Genomic DNA, 22772 nt, shown 5'->3' on the forward strand with positions numbered 1-22772 from the left:
TTAAAATGTTCCAGTGAGACCGGCAAAGAGAAGTCCTAAACGGGAAGTCTGAAGCTGAGGACCAGATTGGATTATACATTCTGAGAAGCAGGCAGTAAGCAGGCTGATGGTTCAGCAGTCTTTATCTGCTGTTAAACCCTATGGTTCTAAGTTGAACTGCCAGAACTAATGAGGTTGAGATTTTACAGGACTGTACTCTCCTAACTAGAGACCCATGTCTGTAGCTATCACTACCCCATTGTGCTTTGAATACCGTCTAGTTTGGTTTGTGTGATCATTGTACCAACAGTGTCCAACAGAACTTAATCCATGTCCCACTTCACTTAGCATGGTCTTCCCTGATGTAAGGATCTCTCAAATGCCAGGCAACTTACCATGACCTTGAATGACTTGTCGTAGGCACAACGCAACATATGGATGTGGAATGGCCTTCATCTCAAAAAGACCCAGGATGTTCCTAAGCACCACATTGGGAAGCCAGCGAGCAAGATCCACCATCAATCTGCAGCCGACTTTCTCCACGTCTGTGAACTCAGACAGCTGATCAAGATGATGAGAGATCAGTTACAATGAAAACTAACTACTTTTAATAACAATCCCTAGTATCAAACCGGCAGACCATAATCTTCAATTCTGTAGAATGCAAAATCTAAACCAGAGGCTGGGGACATAGCTGTTGTCAAATACTAACTGTGGTGCCAAAACTCCCTTAATATGATGTGTATGACTGCAATTGGGAGACTGTGAGCTCAAGATACATCACCAATAAACCTTGAATACAGTGTCAGAAGATAGAAGGCCTGTATAGCCCAAGGCACAATGCATGTATGTGTGTGCTGCATGGAGTAACTGCACTGCAATGGTACAATGAGTGCAGTGTGTGTCAGAAGATACATGGTCTATGCACAACAAAGTACATAGCATGTATGTGTATGCTGCATGGAGCAACACATTCCAGGGATGAGCACTCAACTCAATTGTTCACACATCCCTTAGTAAATGCTATAGGGCTTATTTACATGCCCCTTGCGCCACTTTTGCGTCATTTTTAACATAGGAAAAGTGACGTACAGGTGGCGCAAGGGGCTTGTAAATAAGGCCCTATGTGCCTGAATTCTGAAGAAGAAACATCATAAGATCTAGGAATACTATATAATCTGGTCATATGCTTTTTTTTAATAATTCAGTGGGCTTCTTCTTTATGAGGGAAAGAATCCTGTAAACAAAATGTAGATGGTCAGGATTGCTACCCCTCACTACACTCCTCCTCCCTCCTCATCTCTCCTCACTACACCTCGAAAAGGGGATGTTTGTCAAACAAGTGATCAATGAGCCCACTGTAGCGTCTGCGATGTGGAGGAGGGATACTTTTGGGGGAAGGTATCTTGTCACCTGAAGGATGTCAGATATGACTTGAGCAGTTGTTATTGGGTTTTTTTGTTTGTCTCTTTGTAAGAGTAGTCAGTTCACTTATCCTAGACAGTGAAGCTTATTATCTATAGTTTCCTAAACTAGGAGAACCTTAAAAGGTGCTGACACAGGTCTAGATGAAGGTGAGCCTGCAATACGTCTACCTGACCATTTTTATGCATTGCTAACTTGTTACACGTATTGACAGACAAAACATTGACAAGTATATAAAGGTATAAATATAGGTATTTCAGCTTTGTTAAACTCCACATACACGTGCCTATGACATTTGTATCTTTACTGTACATGTATGTTGAGTTAAATCCATACTTACTAATTTACACTTCCACAATAATTTTTTTTATATTTTTGCTATGATATTCTTGTAGCAAATATTTTTGTAGTTAATATTGTGACATGCAATCTTTTATGTAGCTAGCCTACATAAGATATATTTATACTCTATCAATGCATTAATAAATGCTCCGACCACTGAAACATGAATGCTAGTATGAATATACAGCAGTAACTTTAAACCTTAATTGAAACTAACGAGAACTGCCGCACATCCCTCATCTAGGTATTCCTAATCATGTCTAGCTCATGGTACTCCTGTGGTGATCTAATAGCCCCTGTATCTCTGAAAAGAATGTGTAAAGTCAGAAATGTCCTGAATTTAGATAATCTGGTAGAGACTTTCACAATGTTTCCTAATGCGTTACTTAGAAGCATCTATTTCTCTAACTCCACAAAAATAATTGAAAGGGTGGAGAACTGATCCTGCCTACTTATATGCAGATAAACATGTACTATTAGTGTAGGGGTCAAAACATATTTTGAAACATCTGAGAATAGCACTTATTTCTTGCCCCTTGTGCTTCTAAGTAATTAGAGCCCAGAACCCAACAGAGATGACAACTCGCCCCTCAACACCTCCACACTCCCGCCACTGAAACGTACGCCCTCGAAAGACATAACGAAATGGCTCATTCGGCATGGAAAGTCAACTTGAATTACTATCTCCATTGAACTAAATAGCCACGATCAGCATAACCGATCGTTCAACTCACTTGGAAAATCCACTCGATAAGGTATCGAAGGGTATCAACAACATCCTTAAGATTCTTAAACCCTCCCCTGCATACGATTGACAATTAAATCAACCCTCCTACAACTTCACCAGCCTACCCCTACGTTTATCTCAGATCCAGATGAACCGCTGGCACAAAACTTACCTCAATAACCAATTTCACAGGCTGAAAGATCGTGTCCCATGATGTTCTTAAGGGAGATGAGAGATCTAGATAAAACATGCAACCCTACAAAATCCATGGACACACCCACCTTCAAGATACAGGTGATCTCCTTGGTTTGCCAGGCCACCAGCACAGTATATCAAAATACCCAATGCACCCCTCTGCCAGAAGACCAGAAGCAGCAGTAATACAACCTGCATGCTCATAAACTTCAGATCGGCGACCCAGCATGCAACAGAGCTGGCAGAAACAATCCTGAACTACGACATTGACATCACATTCAATCTTCCTATCCTATTCTCGACCTTATTATTATTATGCAATTTCTAATGCATGCAGCTACCCCAGAGTGTTAACCGGCGCAACATAGCGCACAGGTCTGATGTGATAAGCTAAAATAACCAGGTTTTCAGACCCTTACGAAAGCTCAGGAGTGAATTACAATTCCTTAAAGCTGAGGGGAGATAGTTCCACAGTTTAGGGCATAGATTTTCAAAGGAACGGACTTTCATGTGGATTAGATGAAACCTCGGTACAGAGAACAGTGTTTGATTTGAAGATCTTAGGGAGCGAGTTGGCTGGTAAGGTAGGACAGTAGAATCTGCTTCTTATGGTTACCCCCACTTTTTGCTTGATGATGCACTGTTTTGACTACTCTGACTGGGATCCTGCTAATCAGGACCTCATTTTATCTGCTTTCTCCTTTAAATTGTTATGCATGCACTTTGGTACACTCCATGTTGGATACTGGGGTACCCTTATGAGTCCCTTATATATGGTATCCATGTACCCAGGGCATAGGTACCCCAGAGGCCTCCCATGGGCTGAAGCATGTATTATACCACCCATGAAAGGCCATGCAAAATGGAACCACAGGTCTGCTACTGCAAACTGTGTAAGCTGGTGCTTGCACCACTTATTTTAGATATAGGTTCACTATATCTATAGGTCAGTACACTTAAAACTTATAAGCCACCCGAATAGCACACCTTAACAATCCTGAAGACAGGGTGCTGGGTTTTACTTGAGAGGGTGCCCCTGCATGAGCAGAGCCCCTCTGCAGCCTTCCTTGACCATTCTCCCGGGTTGTCTTCGACTCAGCCGGACATAGAGGTACAGGTGCATTATAACCTTGCGGTAAATGCTATCTCTAAAATGGCGCAAACACAAGGAGATGAAGGACGGAGCGCTGAAACTTTTCAGGCACTTACCCCCAGTCACAGATCTGGGTTGAATCCATCATCGTTCTTTAGCTCACTTTGCCACCCCAGTTCAGACACAGCTATATGCAAATCAGTCTTGACCCTGTGCCTCATGGGAACAGTCCAGCCCGAACTGCCAAGCCATGTCTTCCCTGGGCCAGAAACAAGCATCCTGGGACTGGTTTCGGACTAACAGCCCTCATCAGCCAGGCTAGCTTGAATCCAGTGGCAAAGTGAGCAAGGGACCCACGTCTGGGCATACCCTGCCAACTTAGGGTGAACAGAGCAAACACAAGGAGATGAAGGACAGAGCACTGAAACTTTTCAGGCACTCACCCCCGGTCACAGATCTGGGTTGAACCCATCATCAGCCAGGCTATCTTGAAGCCTGACTTCTCTTACACGCTTACCACGCAGACACCGGATTTTCATCGCAGGCTAGGCGACACTCGTTACCACGCTCTGAGCAGGCCAGGCACAGATTCTGCATACGTCCTTCGGTGCAATTTGGGACACACAAACTGGCAGGCACTTTCACTAATTACGGTGCAATTCTTGTCTCACGCCCAATTAAGAGCACTATTTAAACCACGTTCACCCCTCGCTCAGTCACCATTGGGGAGGACAGAAGGATACGATTAGGTGCTACCAAAGGAGACGCACCTTGAGGCATTAAGGGAATGCATGCAGTTCTTAGTGAATGCGTGTGAGTTTGAAAAGGATCATTTATTGGCTCCATGCTCTAAGAAATTGCATACAATGTGTATATTTTTTACCATGGCTACTACTGTTTTTAATTTTCCAGAGTCTGACAACAAGGGTCTTCCCCCCATCCTCCTCCCATGGGGCACATAGGTTTTGTTTCTAGGGTAAGATGTGAGAGATTATGTCTCACATATGATGTTTCTTTATTTCAGTGTATGCACAGATGAGTGTCACATGTTACACACATATAGCCACTCACGTTAATATATGTGTATGTGGTCCTGAATGATTCTATTCAGTGACCGTGCCTACTTCTGATGGTACTCTTGTGTATATTTATGTTTTACAGGCTTACTGAGAGCCCTCCCCTCTCTGGTGGAGTGTGACACAGGTCACCCCACCAAGTGGTGCCTTCTCACCACGAAGTTGGTAAGAACGGAGCCCCCTTGCTATATGTCCTGATGAATGCCACGGACCCTTCTGGGCCATTCGGCAGAAACATGTTGACCCTATTCACTACGGTGAGGGGATAATAAATTCCCCACTTCAACCGTTCACCTTTTTAGTACCATACAGCTGCCTACTCTATTAAAATTAAATTTGGCAACTGTAATGGTTTTTAAACTTCACTCACTTTTCACGGGCCCCCACTTAGTTTAGAAGTGCATCCCTGTCGTCAGGTGAATGCCCGCCCTCTACCAAACCGAATTTCTAGAGGGCGAGGACTGCCGATGATGAAGCATGACACCTGGTGGTGTGTGAGGCCAGTCCTTCGCTTTTTGTGAGATGTCCGCACTCACAACTTAACCTTTGAGCACCTTTGGTCAATATACTGGGAGCGGCCCCATTTGTGTTGAACACTTTATGTTGGAGGCTGGCCTGCTCCTAGCGCCCCGTGCCTCTAGTTCCCTCCTCCAGTATTTCCCTGGGGTTAGTGTGGTTTCATGCATTCTGAGAGTGCCTGAAAGTCTGCACCTGGGGCACATTTGGTGTCCCTGTGCATAGTCCAGCTTAACCCAGTTCTGGGAGCCGTTGGCTCCTGCTGTGGCACAAAACTGGACAAAAGACATGGGTGTAAACACCCCTCTGTCCTGACCCTCCCCTAGGAGGGTCCCCCAAATCTGTCCAACCCTCTCCAGTGGGTACAAAAGGGCTTACCTGGCTGTAGCTCTTTAGATTTTATGTGGACAAGATTCTACAAGAAGAAACCACTGACCATCAACTGTTTGGACACGCTGGACTTCGACTGGGCCCAACTTCATCTCCCTCTCTGTCCAAAGCTTTGTCTGTGCCCTTGCTCCTGTGGTGCACTAAGGACAACTGCAGAATCTCCCTTGGGGTGAATGAATCACTCTACTGCATTCACAGGCACCTTAACGCAACTGACCGGTCTGCTGCTCCTGTACTCTTCTGTGGACTCTGAAGACTCCAGCAACACAGGAGGTCGGTTTCGAAGGTCCCTGAGGTTGATCTGCCCTCTCAGCCAGTTTGAGGCCAGTATCCTTCGTGGGGACCACATACCCTGAACCCCTCCCTGTGCACCGTGTCTATTTGCAAGTGCATATGCTTGTTGGCAATTCCCGAGTTTGTGCATTGGACTCCCTGTAGTCCTGATCCTGAGCAGTATTTCCACCAAAGAACTCCAGCCTCCTCGCACCAAGTGCTCCATGGGCTCTTGCTCAAGGTCCTCTTGCGACTCCTGGTCATTCGGCCTGTGGGTCCTCCTGAGGGTCATCTTGAATTCTGTTGGGCTTTCCTGGTTGCTCCAGATGTGCCCTGATTCCCCATTGCTTGGTGAGTGCCCTGGACCTTGCTGGTCCACACCGTAACCTGTTTGACCTTCTTTCGTGGGTTGCTTCTGCCAAGTTTTGTTGGTGCTCCAGCCGGACAACGTCCCCTCAGCACTCGGCATCCTTCATGGGAAAGCTCGCATCCGGCTCCTGGTCATCGTCGACATCTCCTGGTCCTCGTGGCTGCAGAGTCAAGAATCCCTTCTTCGCACCTGAAGTACCCGACATTGGTGGGCATTCGTCTCCCAACCCCTGGTCACTCTGAAGTGACCCTGACTCTGTCCCCTCTGCTTTCAGGTTCCTTTTTTTCAGAATCCCAGCTGGGATCCCATCGGACCCTTTTCACCTTCACAGCAACAGCACTTCTTCGCAGCCCTCCATTGAGAACGACGGTGGTTTCCGACACTCTCCAGACCTATGCACCCTGCTCCTCTGGAATTGGTAACTCCGGTACTACGGTATCCATGGGTCAGGTGGCTCTCCAACCTCTTAAGTTCCAAAGGGTTTCCTCGAAGTCCTCCTATAAGGCTCCTTAAACTGTAAAATTGCAACTGCGACTTCCCCATAGAAATGTACGGAAACCACTTTGAAGAGTGTCTTCTGGCAATTTTGCATGTTCATGATTTTTTTCAGTGTAATAGTTAAAGCAGGCATGATAGCCTTTTAGAGAATCCCCATACATAATCTTGCCATCTTCTGCAAACTATTTCATCCTCGTCTTTCTAACGCTTTGCAGCGTTTCCTTTCTGCTTTAGGTGCATCATTAAACCAAGGGGCTGGTGGGTGAATTCTGCGTACACGTATTACTAGTAGTTGGCAGATTAAAATCAATGGACTCAGTGAGCCAGTGACGAATTGGATCTTAATCTAAATCAATCTGTTGTTGTAGAGTAGGTTTAGTATAAAGCAGTTGCTTATTCAGTGCAGCAATATTGAGTTTAGGCCAATTTCTGGATTCTGATTGCAACTTTAGCCACACTGGGGAAAGGAAAGAAAGGGGCTTGACCGTCAAAGGCACAGCCAAGTGATCAGACCAGCAAAGTGGATGGGGAGGCACTGTCTTTAAGTCTTTCATATTTGGAAAAATAGGATCTAAAAGATGCCCAGCCACATGAGTGGGCAGTGAGTTAGTAAGTGCCAAATAAAGTGCATTTTAGATCTTCAATCAAAGAGGCACTTTGAGTGCTCTTTGAGCCATCTAAATTAAGATTTAGGTCCCCAAGTATCGCAAAATTTGCAGTTAGCAAAATGTGGATAGCCAGTAGATCAGGTTGAGAGCCAGCGTACCCCGGGGGGAGGTAAATCAAAGCTCTGGAGAACAAACATTTAGGAGTAAAAGCAATTGTAAAGATCAATGCTTCAAAATCAGACATAAAACAATCTTCAATTTTACAGTGGTACTCCTTCTTAAAAATAATAGCAATGCCTCCACCTATATGGTCTTGTCTCTCTAACCTTACTATGGAAAAATTGTCAGGTAGTGCCATAATTATATTCGGCAAGGACCCAGCATGTAGTCAAGTCTCTGTAAGAAATAGGGCATCAAGGTTGTGGGTGCAACATCACTATGACAGAAACAGATTCCTTCTCCTTCCCATCATATGAATATCTCAGCACTAGCATATTGCCAAAAGGCAATAAAGTACCAAAATGTCACTTCCTCTACCACCCAACAGGAAACACACTTCCCCCTTCAGCGAACAACTGTCGTATCTGATAATGCATTGCTGTCTCTCCAACACCAACAACATAATACTAGGAGACCTCGACCTACATTGGAATGACGAGAAGGACACACTACTCCAATCTTTAAGCTAACTCTTACTCAGCAAAGATCATACCCAATATTGCAAAGGCCAAACCCACAACAGAGGCTCAACCTTAGACGCCATCATAGCACAAAACAATTCAATAACCATAGACAACATCCTGCCAGTCGACAGGTCAGATCACCACATCATCCTGTTTCAACTGAACCAAACAGAAGTACCTCAAAACCAATCTCGGAACTCTCTCCAATGGTCCAGAAACATCAATTAGATACCCCTTTCCGATCTGGAAGAAAGAACGATGTCCCTCCCGCACCCCTTACCATTGACGAGCTTACAACCCGCTACAATTCTACAATGAAAGCCGTCCTAGACCAAGTAGGCTCATGAAACTAAAAAGGATCAGAGAGACATCACCAAGATCCTGGTTCAATCATTGACCTCAACTCGGACAACGAAGAGCTGCAGAAAGATTATATTTCAGGAAATGCAAAAATCCCATTCTAACAGAGTAAGCCACCTTCTTCCATAGTATGCTTGATAAAGCAAAAAAACCTCCACAAAGAGCATTTCAACATCATCAAACATCAAACCTACCAAAGAAGCCCCTCTTGTCTCCAAAGAAAGATGCAACAACTTTGCCAAATTCTTCAACGAAAAAATCATGAAGATCAAACTCTCTCTAGGCTGCCAAACGCATATGTCCACTGGCAATCCCCCACCACATCACAGAGGTTAACAACTCCTCTACCTACTTACCGATCTCGCCGGCAGTGGCTTCTCTGCCTTTCACCACTGGACTTTACCAACACACAAGGTCCTACACAGCAGCCAGGAGTTGGAAGACTTTCCACCCAGTCACGGAAGAAGACATCTACAAGGTGATCGCAAAATCCAAACCCTCCTCATACTAGACAGACCCTTTTCCAGCCTCTCTGGCTAAAAGTCTCAACCACATTACAACCCCTCTCTGGACCAAGATAATAAACAGCTGTCTTATTAATGGGACTTTGCTTCACTGCCTCGAGGAGGGCCAAGTCACTCCCCTGCTAAAAAAAACAGGGGCAGACCCAGAGGTCCTCAACAATTTCAAGCCCGTTTCCAGCCTCCCCTTCCTGGCAAAAACTATTGAGAAGTGGGTTCTCTCTCAATTCAACCAATACATTGACAGCAACAACCTATTTGATTCCACCAACCCGAGTTCGGGAACAGAGGGAGCATAGAAACAGCTATGATGAATATAACAGATGATATATATAATTCTTTGGATGAAGATAAATGCTGCCTGTGCATCCTTCGTGACCTATCAGTGGCCTTCCACAAGGTCGACCACAAACTGCTTTTGAACTCACTACAACAATGAATCAGAGCAGATGGCATGGTTCTGAAGTGGTTCTCATCGTCTCTACATAACCAATCTCAAATAAAAAAAATAAACAACTCTTAGACCTGGCACCATTGGCGTGGGTCTCCCTTCCATATTTTGCTGTTGCCTCACATGTTTTTGTTGGTTTTAGATGCTTTGGGCACTGTGCCACTGCTATTCAGTGCCACAGTGCATGTGCTCCCGATGATAAATTGATGTATGGATTAGTGACTCCATGATTGGGTTATTTGATTTACTTGTCAGACCCTCGTACAGTGCACCATGGGTGCCCAGGGCTTGTAAATCAAATGCTGCTGTTGGGCTTGCAGCACTGGTTGTGCCACCCACTGAAGGAGCCTGTAAAGTGTGTCTCAGGCCTGCCATTGCAGAGCCTGTGGGCAGTGTGGTACTGCTATGTTGACAGGCCAAGTGCACCCATTTGCCAGTCCCTAAACCTTCCCTTTTCTTCATATCAGCCATTTTCGTTTTTAACTATTGCAAGGCTGCCTGTTCCCCATAGGTCAGAACGGGCAGTTTTATGATAACATCTTATAATCCTAACTGACCCAGGGAGCATGGTAGAAATTCGAGTTTAGTATGCCTGAACTCAGAATGATGAAATACATCTTTTAGTGAAATTGGTTTTAACATTCTGTGTTTGAAAATACCACTTTTAGAAAGTAGGTATTTTCTTGCCTAACTATCCAAGCCTGCCTCTGCTAGGTTGTGTATTCTATGTCTGGAGTTTGAGTGACATGGGCTGGGGGATTCCAGGAGACAGGGTGAGTCAGCACAAGGCTGAATAGAGAGATCTACATGGAGAGTGGTGGGAGGAGCTGCACCTAGGTCTGAATAGGGCTGTGCCTTCCCTCCTGTGGTACGTCTGATGTCCCTGGCCCACACTCTCAAAGGAAAGAAGGAGTCATGTAAACAAAGTGCTCCGGGACTGACCAGAACTGGTTTGGACTAGGCAAAGGCATCTCTGCCTTCAGAGAACAAAGAGAATATGAGTATAAAGGGGGGACCCAGACCCCAGAACTTTAGATCACTTTTGGAAAACAAGAAGAACCTTTGCTGAGGAGAGGAACCAGAGAAAGTGAGGAAGAGAATATCCCTAAGCTGAGTGCTGTTTGGGGGATTGGCCTGCAGTGGTTGCCTGACTGCCAAAGAAAAGATAAAGGAAATTTGTGCTACTTTCATCAACTTGTAAAGGCTCTCCAAGGGCTGGAAGATTGAGTTTGCCTCCTGCTGAAGTCTCAGGGACAACAGACTTCACCAACCAGCTCCCCTGCATTCCCTTACTGGGAATTGAAGTGCCTGCTGTTGAGCTGGGCCTTCTGAAAGACTGCGTGTTGCTGGGAGCTGGAAGTGTGACTCAAGACGAAGAAGCATGTCGCCGTCAAAGCAGTTGTTGTCGCATTGCCGAGAAAGCGTGCCGCCGCTGCCGCCATCGCATCACCGAAAGCGCCTCGCATCGCCGGAGAAGAGTGTCGCCGTTGCAGCAGATGCCCTCGCATCACCGGAGAAGCGTGTTGCAGGGCCTGTCGCGGCTCAGAAGATTAGTTTACTCGCCGCGCGGCCGTCGGGCGTGCACGCATCATTGTCGCATCAAGAAGAAGACGCCATTGTGTTTCATTGCACTGGATCTTCATCGCATCACGGCGCTGCTGGTCGCATCGCCACGGAATCGCAGTAAGAAACCGACACATCACCTCCCCACGCCGAGAAGAACCGACGCATCATCGTCCCCTACTCAGCAGTAGGTAACCGACGCACCACCGTTCTTGCGTGTAAGGAACTGACACAGCACCCTCCCTGCAATACTTTCATTGTATAGCGTTACGCATGCAAAGGTATATTGAACATAAGTGTCGCATATACCATCTTAAGAGAACTAAGCTATTTCTACCATTTTATGTGGTCTTGTGTTAAGCCTATATAAAGAATACTTATTTCTTTATATAAAACCTGTGTGCTGTCCATCTGTAGTGTTGTCACAGGATTACTGTATGTGTTCATAAATGCTTTCACACTGCCTCTGAGATAAGTCTGCCTGCTCGTGCAAGCTACCAAGGGGGTGAGCAGGGGTTATTTTAGGAGTGCACCCCCTTACCCTGACTAGAAGCAAGGGTCCCTATTTGGTCAAAGGTACCTACCTCTGCAAACTAGAGACCCCAGTTCTAACAACAACTCAACTTCCACTGCTTATGCCATCACCCAAGGCGTCCCACAAGGCTCTGTAGTCTCACCTTCAGTATCTACATGGAACCCCTCACCGTATTACTTAAACAAGCAAACATTGCCTACCATCTATATGCAGATGACACCCAATTATATCTGGAAATATCCTCTTTGGATGACATACGCAAGCTGAACTCCACCCTCACACAAGTGCAAAAATGGCTGACACACAACCACCTTAACCATAACCAAGAAAAGACAGAAATCCTCCTTTTGTCCAATCACAGCCAGCTCCCCCAGACCTAAGAATAGCTAAATAACCTAGATGCCCTGAAATTCAAACTGACTCTGGCAGACTCCACTAAATCTCCGGGGATCACCCTGGACTCAAATCTGAACATTAGCAATGACATAAAGCCTACAGCAAAGGATGCTTCTACAACCTAGAACTCCTTAACAAAATTAAGTCCTTCCTCCCACCAAATCACACATCTCCCATGGAATCAATAGTCTAAAGTGGCTACCTAGCGAAGCATACTGTTGCTTTAAGACTGCCTGCCTCACCCATAAAGTTGTACACATTGGTAAACCAGCATACCTCACTTCCAAACTCACAAAAGCAGGCTAAACAAGAAATCGAAGAAGCTCCAATAAACTTCTCCACAAGCAAAAAGCCCTCTCTCGCTCCTTCTCGGGCAATGCCCCCAAAATCTAGAACTCTCTCCCAGTAAATATCAGAACTAACTCTTCCTTTATGAATTTCAAAAGACAACTGAAAGAATTCTTGCTCGTTCAGCACCTCAACAATCCAGGATGTAACCTCTAACTCACTCTGGAACTACCACTTCCTTCTATCTTGTTTTTGCCCAAGGGCTATACACTGACTTGACTCTCGTCACTCTAAGTATAATGTATTGCTACTGACTCATAATGCTTTGACAATGATGTAAAGTGCTCTGATACCCACAGGTCTAGCCAGCACCATATAAAACTCTTTAATAAATAAACTATTAGACTTGGACAGCTCTACAAACACAACATAGTTGAGTTGAATCTAGCTTGTAACAGGCATTATGCTTTTCCCTCATATCAGTCCACACTTGTCACAACTTGCTTCAGGCAACATACCGGCTGCTGCAGGAACTTTAAGGAGGTTTGAGAGATGCACACAATATTCTTGAAGTCAAGTGTCTCGCGCTGCAGGATGAGGAGAAGTATTTCCAACACTGCCAGTCTTTGCTCCCATACAAGCTGAGATAAGAAAGAAATATGGTTTTAAACTTGACTGCTCATAATAAGTGTAAGAAGCCCACTTCCTCAGTTCTTACCATTGCATTCCCTCACCCTCTGCCAGTGGAGGTGGTAGGCAAAGCTGTACTCGCATGAGCAGACTTACTTTCTTAAAACACTCCAAATAGCGACAACAGGAGATGGCTGTTTTATCTGGGTAGCACGTAGCACAGACATCCAGTATTCGTAGGATTGTGGGTCTGTCCATCTCTTTCAAATACTTCATCTTTGGAACTGTGGTAAAATACAGAAAAAAAGAAACATGGTGAATTCCCCAAATAAAAGATGTTTTTATCTACCAGAATTTTTAGATCAATTTATCTCTCCAGAAAAGTATTTTACTTTAAGACTCTAGATCCTTAACTTAGAACCAGCAAGATACAAAGAAATAATCAATTTTCAATCTGAGAAATAGCAAGAGTATGGTTTTGTCAGGAAGACTTTGCCATGGACCATAATCTTGCATATTTAGAAAGCCCCATGTACCTAGTAAGGATTTCTTTCTATAGTGCATCTGCCAGTGCCCTCATGCCCTGTAGGTACAACTGAATGTTGAGCAAGCACCATGTTCTTTTGTGCCGCTTGGTATCCTTTGTTTTTCACAACCAAACTACAAAATTATGACCTAATTAGAGGAAAATTAAAAGTACGTGGCTCTGATGTCCAACTAGTTTTCTCCGTGCATCAGACAATTGTTTGCCTTTCATGCCTGAGTAAACATGCCTTAGAGACTCTACATTAACTGCATTGATGTTTACTAGATCAATACTGCGGCTTTCAGGGCTTCCAACTGCTGAGAAGGGAAGGGCAGATCGATGGAGTTTATAGCTTGAAGGATAAGTGATACATTGATCTGCAATGTACAAGACATTTTACAGTATAGTCCAACAACCTAGTAGAAAGTGCTTAAGGTAAAGAAATAATTTCCAATATCATAGAAGATTGAGACTTTCAACAGCTCCAGCCATGTAGCTGGTAACTGAGTAGAGCATATATTCCTGATAAGTTCTGACATTTTGATACTTTAACACAGACAGGCTGGCCAAGAGGGAAATCTTACAAAATGCATCATGTTGAAGGGGTTGTGGTTATCTGGTATCTTGATAAATATGTTCCCCGAATATTCCCTTTATCCGCCTTATTTAAAGACACTGTAGGCTACAGGGTTTGAACACACTGTAGAATGCTTATCTAAGGTTCATCTCCATGTTGGTACAGATCTTTTGGGCCTGTGAAAATGTTTGACAAGTAGTACCATTGCCTCCGGTGCCAGAGAACCCATATTCTACTGCAAGCTCATTGAATTGCTAGGTCCCATCTTTTGAGGATTCTACTTTTGAAGCCAAAGCTCCTAAAGGCAGAGAAGGTACACAGATCAGTTTGCAGGTGGCAGACGAGGGTTATGCTGCTTCAGCAATGGCAGTGCCTTCTGAAGGTCTCTGGCTACAAAGACAGATAGGAAATTTCAGATGGATATCATGGCCCATGAGACACAGTTTCTTGCACTTCTGGTTTTACATGAGGGATGGCACCAGGCAGAGTCTTCAAACTCATCAGACTTGCAGCTGGAGAACCCCGGCTTGGTGAAGCAGGCATAAGGTCAGGTTGGATGCTCATCGGCACCAATGCACAGCACAGGCCGTCAGCACCACCATCAGATTGTCACAGCCCTCATGCACAGAATTGGTGCCTTGAAGGGGTACACACAGACAATGGAAGTAGTATCCACACTGACAACTAGTGGTTCACCTTAATGCATCTCTACTCTCTATCTTTCTCAATGCTACTCGTCACAATCTTGCTAAAGCTAGGCAGTGGTTGGAGACCTCAAGCCTCAGTAGTGACTATTGAACAAGGATTCTTACTGTGGTATTCTGTGCAGCTCGATTTGAACTCTGGGCTGAAGCAAGTCATATTTTCTACATTCCAGGGAGTCTTTCTCCTTCTCGTCTTCGTGTTGCAGCAGTAACAAATTATTGACTAGAGTATGTTCCCTACTGCTTAAAGGGTGGCATTCAAGTTATCTTGCTTTTGGTCTCACCAAGTATGCAACTTTGATGATGGACATAGGCTAACCCACTGGAACCAGTTTGGGCTACAGAAGGTTAAAACAAAGGAACTTTAAGGCTGTCTTAAAATTTGTGATTTGAACTGAGGCACATACATTGGCTCTACAATGGTTTCTCCTTTGCGAGTGGGTAGAAGCAGAGAACAGTACAGAGGGGAGAGATGAAAAAAGGAGACAGCAGCTCCAACTACCAGTAAACGTTGTTGATCATCCTAGAGCCTTAAGGGCTTTATATAGACCCACATTGAGAGGTTCGTCACCACTTATGTAAGCAATGAATAATCACACATACAATCAGAGGAATGAGGAGACCCAATCATGAAAGACTGTACATATATACATAGGATGAGATTGTATGCACTCCCTCCACTGGGATTCATCCCATGACTATTGATCAGCTTCACAAACCAGTGTCATGGCCGGGTCATTGAAACAGTCATCACCCAACAGATTCTAGCACTGTGCGGTGAGCAACATCCAAATCCGAAAATACCTCTCAGTGGACTTTTGTCACTAGTTTCCTGCGTAAAAAATCATACCTGGTCAGGGAGTTTCAAACCTACCTGCATGGAATCCTAGGAAAACTTCTCAAGAGATTACCTTTGACTGTCACCTGACAGGGAGAAGAACCATTTTGGACAGGTGAAGATTACAGAAGATTCCTTTTGAGAGTGGTTTGAATCACTTGACATAGGTTACCGGTTATGGTAAGTTTCCTATACCTTGGGCCAGAGAAAAGATGTTCCATAATGTTGGGTGCCAATTAATTTCCTTCTCTTCAAAGAGTGTGCAGAGGTTCCATGTTGCAAACTGTAATTGTGTTTATTGATCTTCAGTTTCTTTTAACTAGATGCCTTATGTTGGATGTTTCTACATCAGTTTTTGAGGGAGAGGGGGGGGGTTTATCTACCTAAGAAGGTGTCTTAGTTATGCTAACCACTGGCATTTAGTGCCAGTGAAAGTTTCTTTTGCACTAGGCATTGTAATTGTAATGTTTGATTAAACGTTTACTCCCTGATCTCATTGTTTTTATTAGTCATCACCAATGGATTACAGGCTTGAATATCTATTCATAGCTTATCAAAACTCAATGAAATTTGAACTAATTCCAATGAAGAAAAAAAGATTGATCTTACTTCCATCCTGGACCATGCGGGAACCACATTGGGAAAAACAGCACCTTCTCTGAAACATTATAGAGAAAAGTGGTTACCTTTTCATACATAGAATTAATGTTCATACATTGTTATTAATTAGCACTCGTACAGGTCAGAATCTGCAAATAGTATGACATTGCAGTGTCTTTCATTGATCTAAACTACCAGAAGCTTATATTTCTGCACCTCATTGTTTGCTTTCAGGAGGTACCACCTATTCTCTGCAACCAGTACTTGCTCTCAGTAAGTCTTCAGATTAAACTCAAGGCTCTCATAGGAACTATACTGCGATGTAAGGCTGGCCTCACCTAGCCTGCCCAACCCTGAACAGTGTGCCATGTAAAGAAGGCACGAAGGCCAAGTTAGACCCCAAAATGCAAACTGCTATTAACAAGCAACAAGGCCAATCAGAAAGCAAACCCTCAAATTTCAGAGAAGCAAAGGCCCTGCCAGACCACAAATCATTAGTAACTGCACATCAACCCTGCTCATGCAGACAAACTCTTCCCTGTCATAGAGAAGATACCAGATCCTGAGAGACATTCATGGAGGAGCCAAAAAGAAAACAGCCACCAAGTGAAACAAAATGTGTGCTGCACTGCACTGCACTGTAATTTGTCTTTAACAAAACACACAAGAAAGTCCTGAATTCAGTTGGTGATTGTTTCATGGTACTAAGTATGTGTTTGGTGAGCTAAGACTAGTTTCTTGTCAGAGTGTTATGCATTATTGTGCAAATGCCCCCAGTAGCAAAACCAAAGTCATCTGCTTGGCATATCCAGAAAATGCTTCTACCTCTGCCTCAATATCTCGGCTATGAAATACCAAGGCATGAAGAGCTAGACAGTGTCCCCATTGCTGCCAATGAGAATGTGAGATAAATATGCATCGTGCCATTGAGTAGGTGAAACACATTTTGCATCAAATATCTAGCTTTGTATTTTGGAGCCCCATAAATCCGCCAAATGATAACAAATGCAAAACAGAAAAAGAGGCCATGTCAGCCACAAACCTAACAAGAATAGACTAACAGCCATTCCTCCATCAATCAAGTACCAAGTAGGATTGCCACCAAACCAGGGCAAACATGCGGATAATTCACCAGAGAACCAGAGGGAACACTGACCCTTCTCTTTCAACAATAAAGCACCTTTGTACTCTGAACAACAAATTGATACTCACCCTTAACATTTTGAAATTGGCTTAAATTAATTAGTTCGTAGATTTCTGGAGATGGCAGATGGGGCATTCAAAAACAGGAAACTGAAAACATAAAATACAGCATGAAATAAATACAATAGTTGACAATACCTTTAGAAATACATTTGCGCATTTTGTAGGAAGCTGGGTCTGCATATGCCATACCAAAATGAGGTATAGTGTGTACAGAGTCAAGTGGAACCCCCAAGGTAGGCAGAGGTAAAAGTAGATAGCACCTTACTCTCTATTTCTGGTAGTGGGGGTGAGCAGTAAGGCTTTATCAGAGAGGGAGTGTTAAGCATTTGTTGTACACACTCAATCAACAAAATCACACTCAAAGACTGAACTCAGACCAATTTTGTTTGTATAAAAATATTCTTTTAGTTATTTTGTTTCTTAGAACCAAGCAAGTCTGGCACAGGTAAGTGTTTTAGCTGTATATATTACCTACTGGCGGTTGCCAGTAGGTAGTTATAGGAAATCCATAGGAAATCCGCAACATTCTATTCCCATTAACTTTGGCGCCGGTTGACGAATCTTCGCGAAATTTTCAAAACTTTTGCCCATCTCCAGTCCACTCCTATCCTGAAAGTCTCAGGGTGATTCGTCAAGCGGGGGACGAGAAAAAAGGGGGTCCCAAAACATGTTTTCCCCATGCAATTTTCCATAGGAACCTTTAGTCGCAGCTACAGCCCGAACTGCTGAACGTAATTACACCAAATTTGGCAAAAAGGTAGCCCTTGGTTCAGAGTTGTACCTTTTGGTTAAATGGTGTAAATCCATTCAGTAGTTCCTGGGGAATCAAAAGTAAAATCACATATATATCTGGGCGGAGCCTAACCACACATCTCATCGTGAGATCTGATTGGCTGTCAGCACTTCATCCAAGAAGTGTTGGCAGCCATCTTGGGACCAATATACATCATAGCACCTCATTAAAAAGCATTGCAGTTAATAGAAGGTTTTAAGACTTTAGTTACATTATAAATCATTTGTTGATGGTACTGATGGAGCGGGTAGTGCAAAATGTTGTATACCTCCTCTATTCTACATGAAAATACTAATTATATAATCTATTAACTATAATATTATTAAACGAGTTTGCATGTATGTTAGAAATGGGATTTCTGGTTGGCTAGGGCTTGCGCCAAAGCCAGGCAGAAACCACCACTCTAGTCAGGGCTGGGGAGTTACACGCCAAAGATAACCCCTGCTCACCCCCTTGGTAGCTTGGCACGAGCAGTCAGGCTTATCCCGGAGGCAATGTGTAAAGCGTTTGCGCGCGCACCCAGCAACAACACCCAAGGCACACCACAAAGGAAACTCCACACAAGGTATTATATAAAAATAGCCTTTGTATTATACCAAAACACATTAGATAAAAACACACACTTTACAATGTGCCAACAGGCACGGGCAGAATTTACAAGGGATTATATGTACAGGGGACAGGGCCACATGGACCACTGTCAGGAATTAGCACTTTTAGAACTTAGCACTTAGAACATAGGATATGAAATTACTGTAGCGCAAAATAACACATGTAGCACACAACCAGTAACTACTGGTAACAGGTAAGTACCACCTACGCAACCCTAACCACCTTAGGAGAATATTACGCAGGGAACCAGGACCTCACTAGCACCACCTGTACTAGGAGAAAACAACCACCTAAGTATCACAATACCTGTAGGGGTATAAGCACATTACACATGATGCACCACAACACATTCAGAGGTGCAGGTTTAGGAACAATAGCGCAAAACTCACATTAGCCACCACCTGTGGCAGTCCCTAGGCCAACTGGCCTTGTCAGGGCTAGGACGCCCTGTGTCCAGCAGAGTCACGGCGCGCCTGCGCAGGCTGTTTTAACCAGGGTGCACAAGGCACAACCTACACGTTGCAGCTGCCCACTAAGTGCTGGGCAGCTGGGAAAGGGAGCGTGGGCACCACTGTGCCCTTTAACACAAATATGCCGCACTCATGTGGAGCCTCTCCTGGGCTCTAACCACACGAAATGCCCCCTAGAGCCTTCGTGGCTCAAGAACGATGTGCCCCCAACGTTGGAGCGCCCAAGCGCTCGGAAACCAACAATGCCCGGCGTGGGAGCCTCGTGGGCTCTGGAACAAATGTGGGGGCAAGGTTGGAGCGGCCCGCTGCTTTCCGGGGCCGCTCTTAACAGGAGGAAAAAGCCCCCGCTCGTCGGAGCACCCAGTGCGCTCTGAACACGCACACAATGCCCCCGCTCGTCGGAGCCTTCGCCGGCTCGTAACTAGAACACTCCGCCCCCTCACTCACCGGGACTCTGGAGGACTCCTTCAGACCTCCTCCGGTCATCTCGGTGCTCCACGGGGCTTGGATGCGGAGCCTACGGGTTCAATAGAGCGCCTCACCTGACACAGGAGGGCTCCCGCTCCTCGGGGGCTCTCTCACTCTCGGCAGCACTCCGGCGGGGCAGCAGCGTCTCGCTGCCTCGCTTCCTTCTTCCTCTGCTGAAGCGCGGGGTAGGCTCCCGTCGCTTCCGGCTCGATGACCCGCCCACGTCCCAACAAGGGCCGCCTGACTTCCGGTTACGAACCGGGCCGCAGCGGTGATTTTTCCGGCGATAAGAGGGGTGGGCTCCCTCGGTATATGCAATAAACGGCGGGGTGGGCACCCGCCGTAGGAATAATTAAATAAGCGGGGTAGGCACCCGCCAACGAGCGCCACAATGTGGGTTGGGCACCCGCTTGAAATCCGGCAAAAGTGGGGGAATCCCTATGTCGGGGTTCCCTCAATTATCGTAGCGCCGCGCTACGGGCCACCATGAAGGCGCTCTTCAGGGAAAGCGCTTCTCAATGCTGTGGTCTCCAATTAAAGCGCTCCTAGCGCTACCAGTAAAATAAAAGCGCTTCCAGGCGCTTTGGGGAGAAGGAGAGTCCAGCAAAGTTCAGGAAGGTAGGCAGGGGGGCAAGGCTGGGCCAGGGGCCAGCTCACTGGGCCCTCCAGGCAGGAAGGCAGTCCTAAGTGGCGGTTCCTCCTGGCCTCCAGCAGCAGCAGCCCCCCTCAGATAGGATCCTGGCAGAGAACATTTTTCATGGGGTCACAGCCCCTTCTTATACACAGAACACCTTTGTCTCAAGGTGCAGGGAAGGGGCGAACCAGTTACAACTGGTTCCTGAGCACTTTGTTTTGCTCAGCCCCTCACCCTATTCAGAGAGCAGGCCAGGGTCATCAGTCGCACCACAGGGGGCGGAGCCAGCATTGTGTGGGGAAAACCCAGCCCTATTCAGGACCCAGGTGTACTCCTCCCACCCATCTAGCTGCTGATCTCCCTATTCACCACTGGGTGACTCCTCCTGACTCTGGGGATTCCCTAGCCCGTCACATGACCTCAGCCAGCCAATCGCCAGACAAGGCAAACATTTCACACTGCAAACAGAAGTGCCCACTTCTAGAAGTGGCACTTCCATACTAGGTACATGCACGCCACACACATCATCGCACATTATTTTATCACACGAGTCCGCACATACCAGACTCGACCCTGCACACCCCACGCATCAGGAATTACCAGGGGCACATACATTCCCCATGCATTCCTATGGGAGGGCAGGCCTATCTCACCACATGCACTCAGAGTGCGCACGCACTTTACTCTGGGACACAGGGTAAGTGCGCAGAAACCAAAAATCACTACCACCAGGTCACCAGTAAAAGCAAAAAGTTCAGGGGTGAACCTGCCAGAAGGGCCAAGTCCAACACAACCCCCTTCCAGCCAAAACGCAGGGCAGACCAATCACCACCGTGATGGACTTCCCTGCTTGGGGCGATAGAACACGGACGCGGGCCTGCAACTGCAGGGACACCCTCCGGTTCTACGCCACGGTGAACCCATGGGATTCCTTCTAAAACCACTGTCTGGACAAACTGGGCTACCCCACTGGTACTCCCAAGCTGTCCGCAGCCAAGACCAGGCCCTAGGCCACCCAGGTGCCACCGGTCCTTGCCTAACCACAGAGTAGGTGGTAGTAACCCCTGGCACATAGCGGCCATTCTCCACTCTTCCTGTCTGCAAGACAGGACTAGACTGCCACTGGTTCTCCAGCCTAGGGTCTGCACCCTCAGGCGGACCAGGAGTCTCAGGGAAGGCTCTCCTCCCCCTACCTCTTCTCCTAGGGTTCCTCCTCCTCTGGCGAGGGGTACACCTAGAACGCCATTCCAACCCAGGGTTTAACCCCTCAGGTTGCACCGGGGTCAGAGGTGGGCTCTCCCACCCTCTGCACCCCCTTCCAGAACCCTGCTCCCTACCAACTGGGGCGGTACCTCTGGAAGAAGAAGCGGTCGGGACGCTGGTTGCAGACGTCCCACCCTTCAGGTCAGGCTGATCCCGAACCTGGCCTTCCAACCTCTGGCCTAGAACCTTTGGTGGAATAATTGCCTGGCACTCCAGGACTTCTGGGGATTTCCACTCCATCCCCCTGAGGCTAACAAACGACACATATGTCGAGTGACTGTCTGTCTGGCGCGGATCTCCCGTCCCCTGTCCACCTGACAGTGCGCAGAGATCCCCCAGAACAGAAGTGGTGTCACCATGGTCACTACACGGGATCCTAGCCCAACTGGGTAGTCCCTGACCCACCGGCTCTTCCACTGGGGAACTCATCCCCCAATCACTCTTCACGCTGGACTCCTGTACCCTCCCTACCGGAGCGGTACTGCCAGATTCTAGAACCACAGGAGCCCTGTTTACAGGCGCTCCAGGTCCTCTACTCACTAAGAGATCTTCCTCAAGTGGACTAACAGGACAGCCTAGGTCCCCAACCTGGTGTTCCCTCAAGAAACCATCCAAGTCCTGAGGCAGGGCTTCGTGCGTCTGGGGACCCTCGGTCACCCTCTTACTCCCGCTCCACTGAGCCATGCAGTAAGCCCCTACACCCTCCTCGCTATCCTGGGACCTAGCTGGGCAACACTGAGCCTCTTCCACCACGCTGGGCTGGAAGATACCTGACCCACTACTTTTGGAGTCACTCCCTAGCGACTCTAGAGAACCTCTAGCACTTTCCCAGCGCTCTGCTTCCTCTGCAAGTTCCCAAGGACAAAAAGAGCCATACCTCAACAGGTGTTGGCGCAACCCTGGAGAACAACTACTGAGCATCTGCTCTTTGATAACCAGATCATACATGGCGGAATAACTGCGTTCCGGGCTAAGATCCACCCAACCGTCCAGTGCATCATCACATTCATCCGCAAACTCCTTCCAAGTCTGGTAAGACAGCTTCCTACTGCCCCTGAATTTCAACCTTAACTCCTCCTCCTGGGAAACAGGTGCCAGACTGGGGGAACTGGGACTTGGATTTCCTACACTGAAATCTACATAGCTGCCACCACTGGACTCA

The 22772-nt window shown here is 46.3% G+C and overlaps 2 protein-coding genes across 4 annotated transcripts in view; one reads left to right on the forward strand and one right to left on the reverse strand.

The window, feature by feature from the left end:
- The window catches only part of LOC146820862 (uncharacterized), a 34636-nt gene extending 18447 nt beyond the window's left edge, over positions 1-16189 (reverse strand). Inside the window, exons 1-4 of the mRNA XM_085609084.1 lie at positions 16174-16189; positions 13076-13203; positions 12808-12930; positions 375-540 (exon numbers count right to left, since the gene is read on the reverse strand). Of these exons, the coding sequence (XP_085465210.1) occupies positions 375-540; positions 12808-12930; positions 13076-13203; positions 16174-16189 (433 nt within the window). The remainder of the gene's footprint in view (positions 1-374; positions 541-12807; positions 12931-13075; positions 13204-16173) is intronic.
- Positions 1-22772, forward strand: part of LOC146820861 (uncharacterized) — a 182412-nt gene that overhangs the window by 154875 nt on the left and 4765 nt on the right. Inside the window, exon 5 of one of the 3 annotated variants that reach the window (XM_085609305.1) lies at positions 16399-16437. The exons of the other annotated variants lie outside the window; for them this stretch is intronic. Within the exon in view, the coding sequence (XP_085465431.1) occupies positions 16399-16437 (39 nt within the window). The remainder of the gene's footprint in view (positions 1-16398; positions 16438-22772) is intronic. 3 annotated transcript variants of the gene reach the window in all.

The sequence above is a fragment of the Triturus cristatus genome, chromosome 6, assembly GCF_964204655.1.
Source record: "Triturus cristatus chromosome 6, aTriCri1.1, whole genome shotgun sequence".
Classification (NCBI taxonomy): Eukaryota; Metazoa; Chordata; class Amphibia; order Caudata; family Salamandridae; genus Triturus; species Triturus cristatus.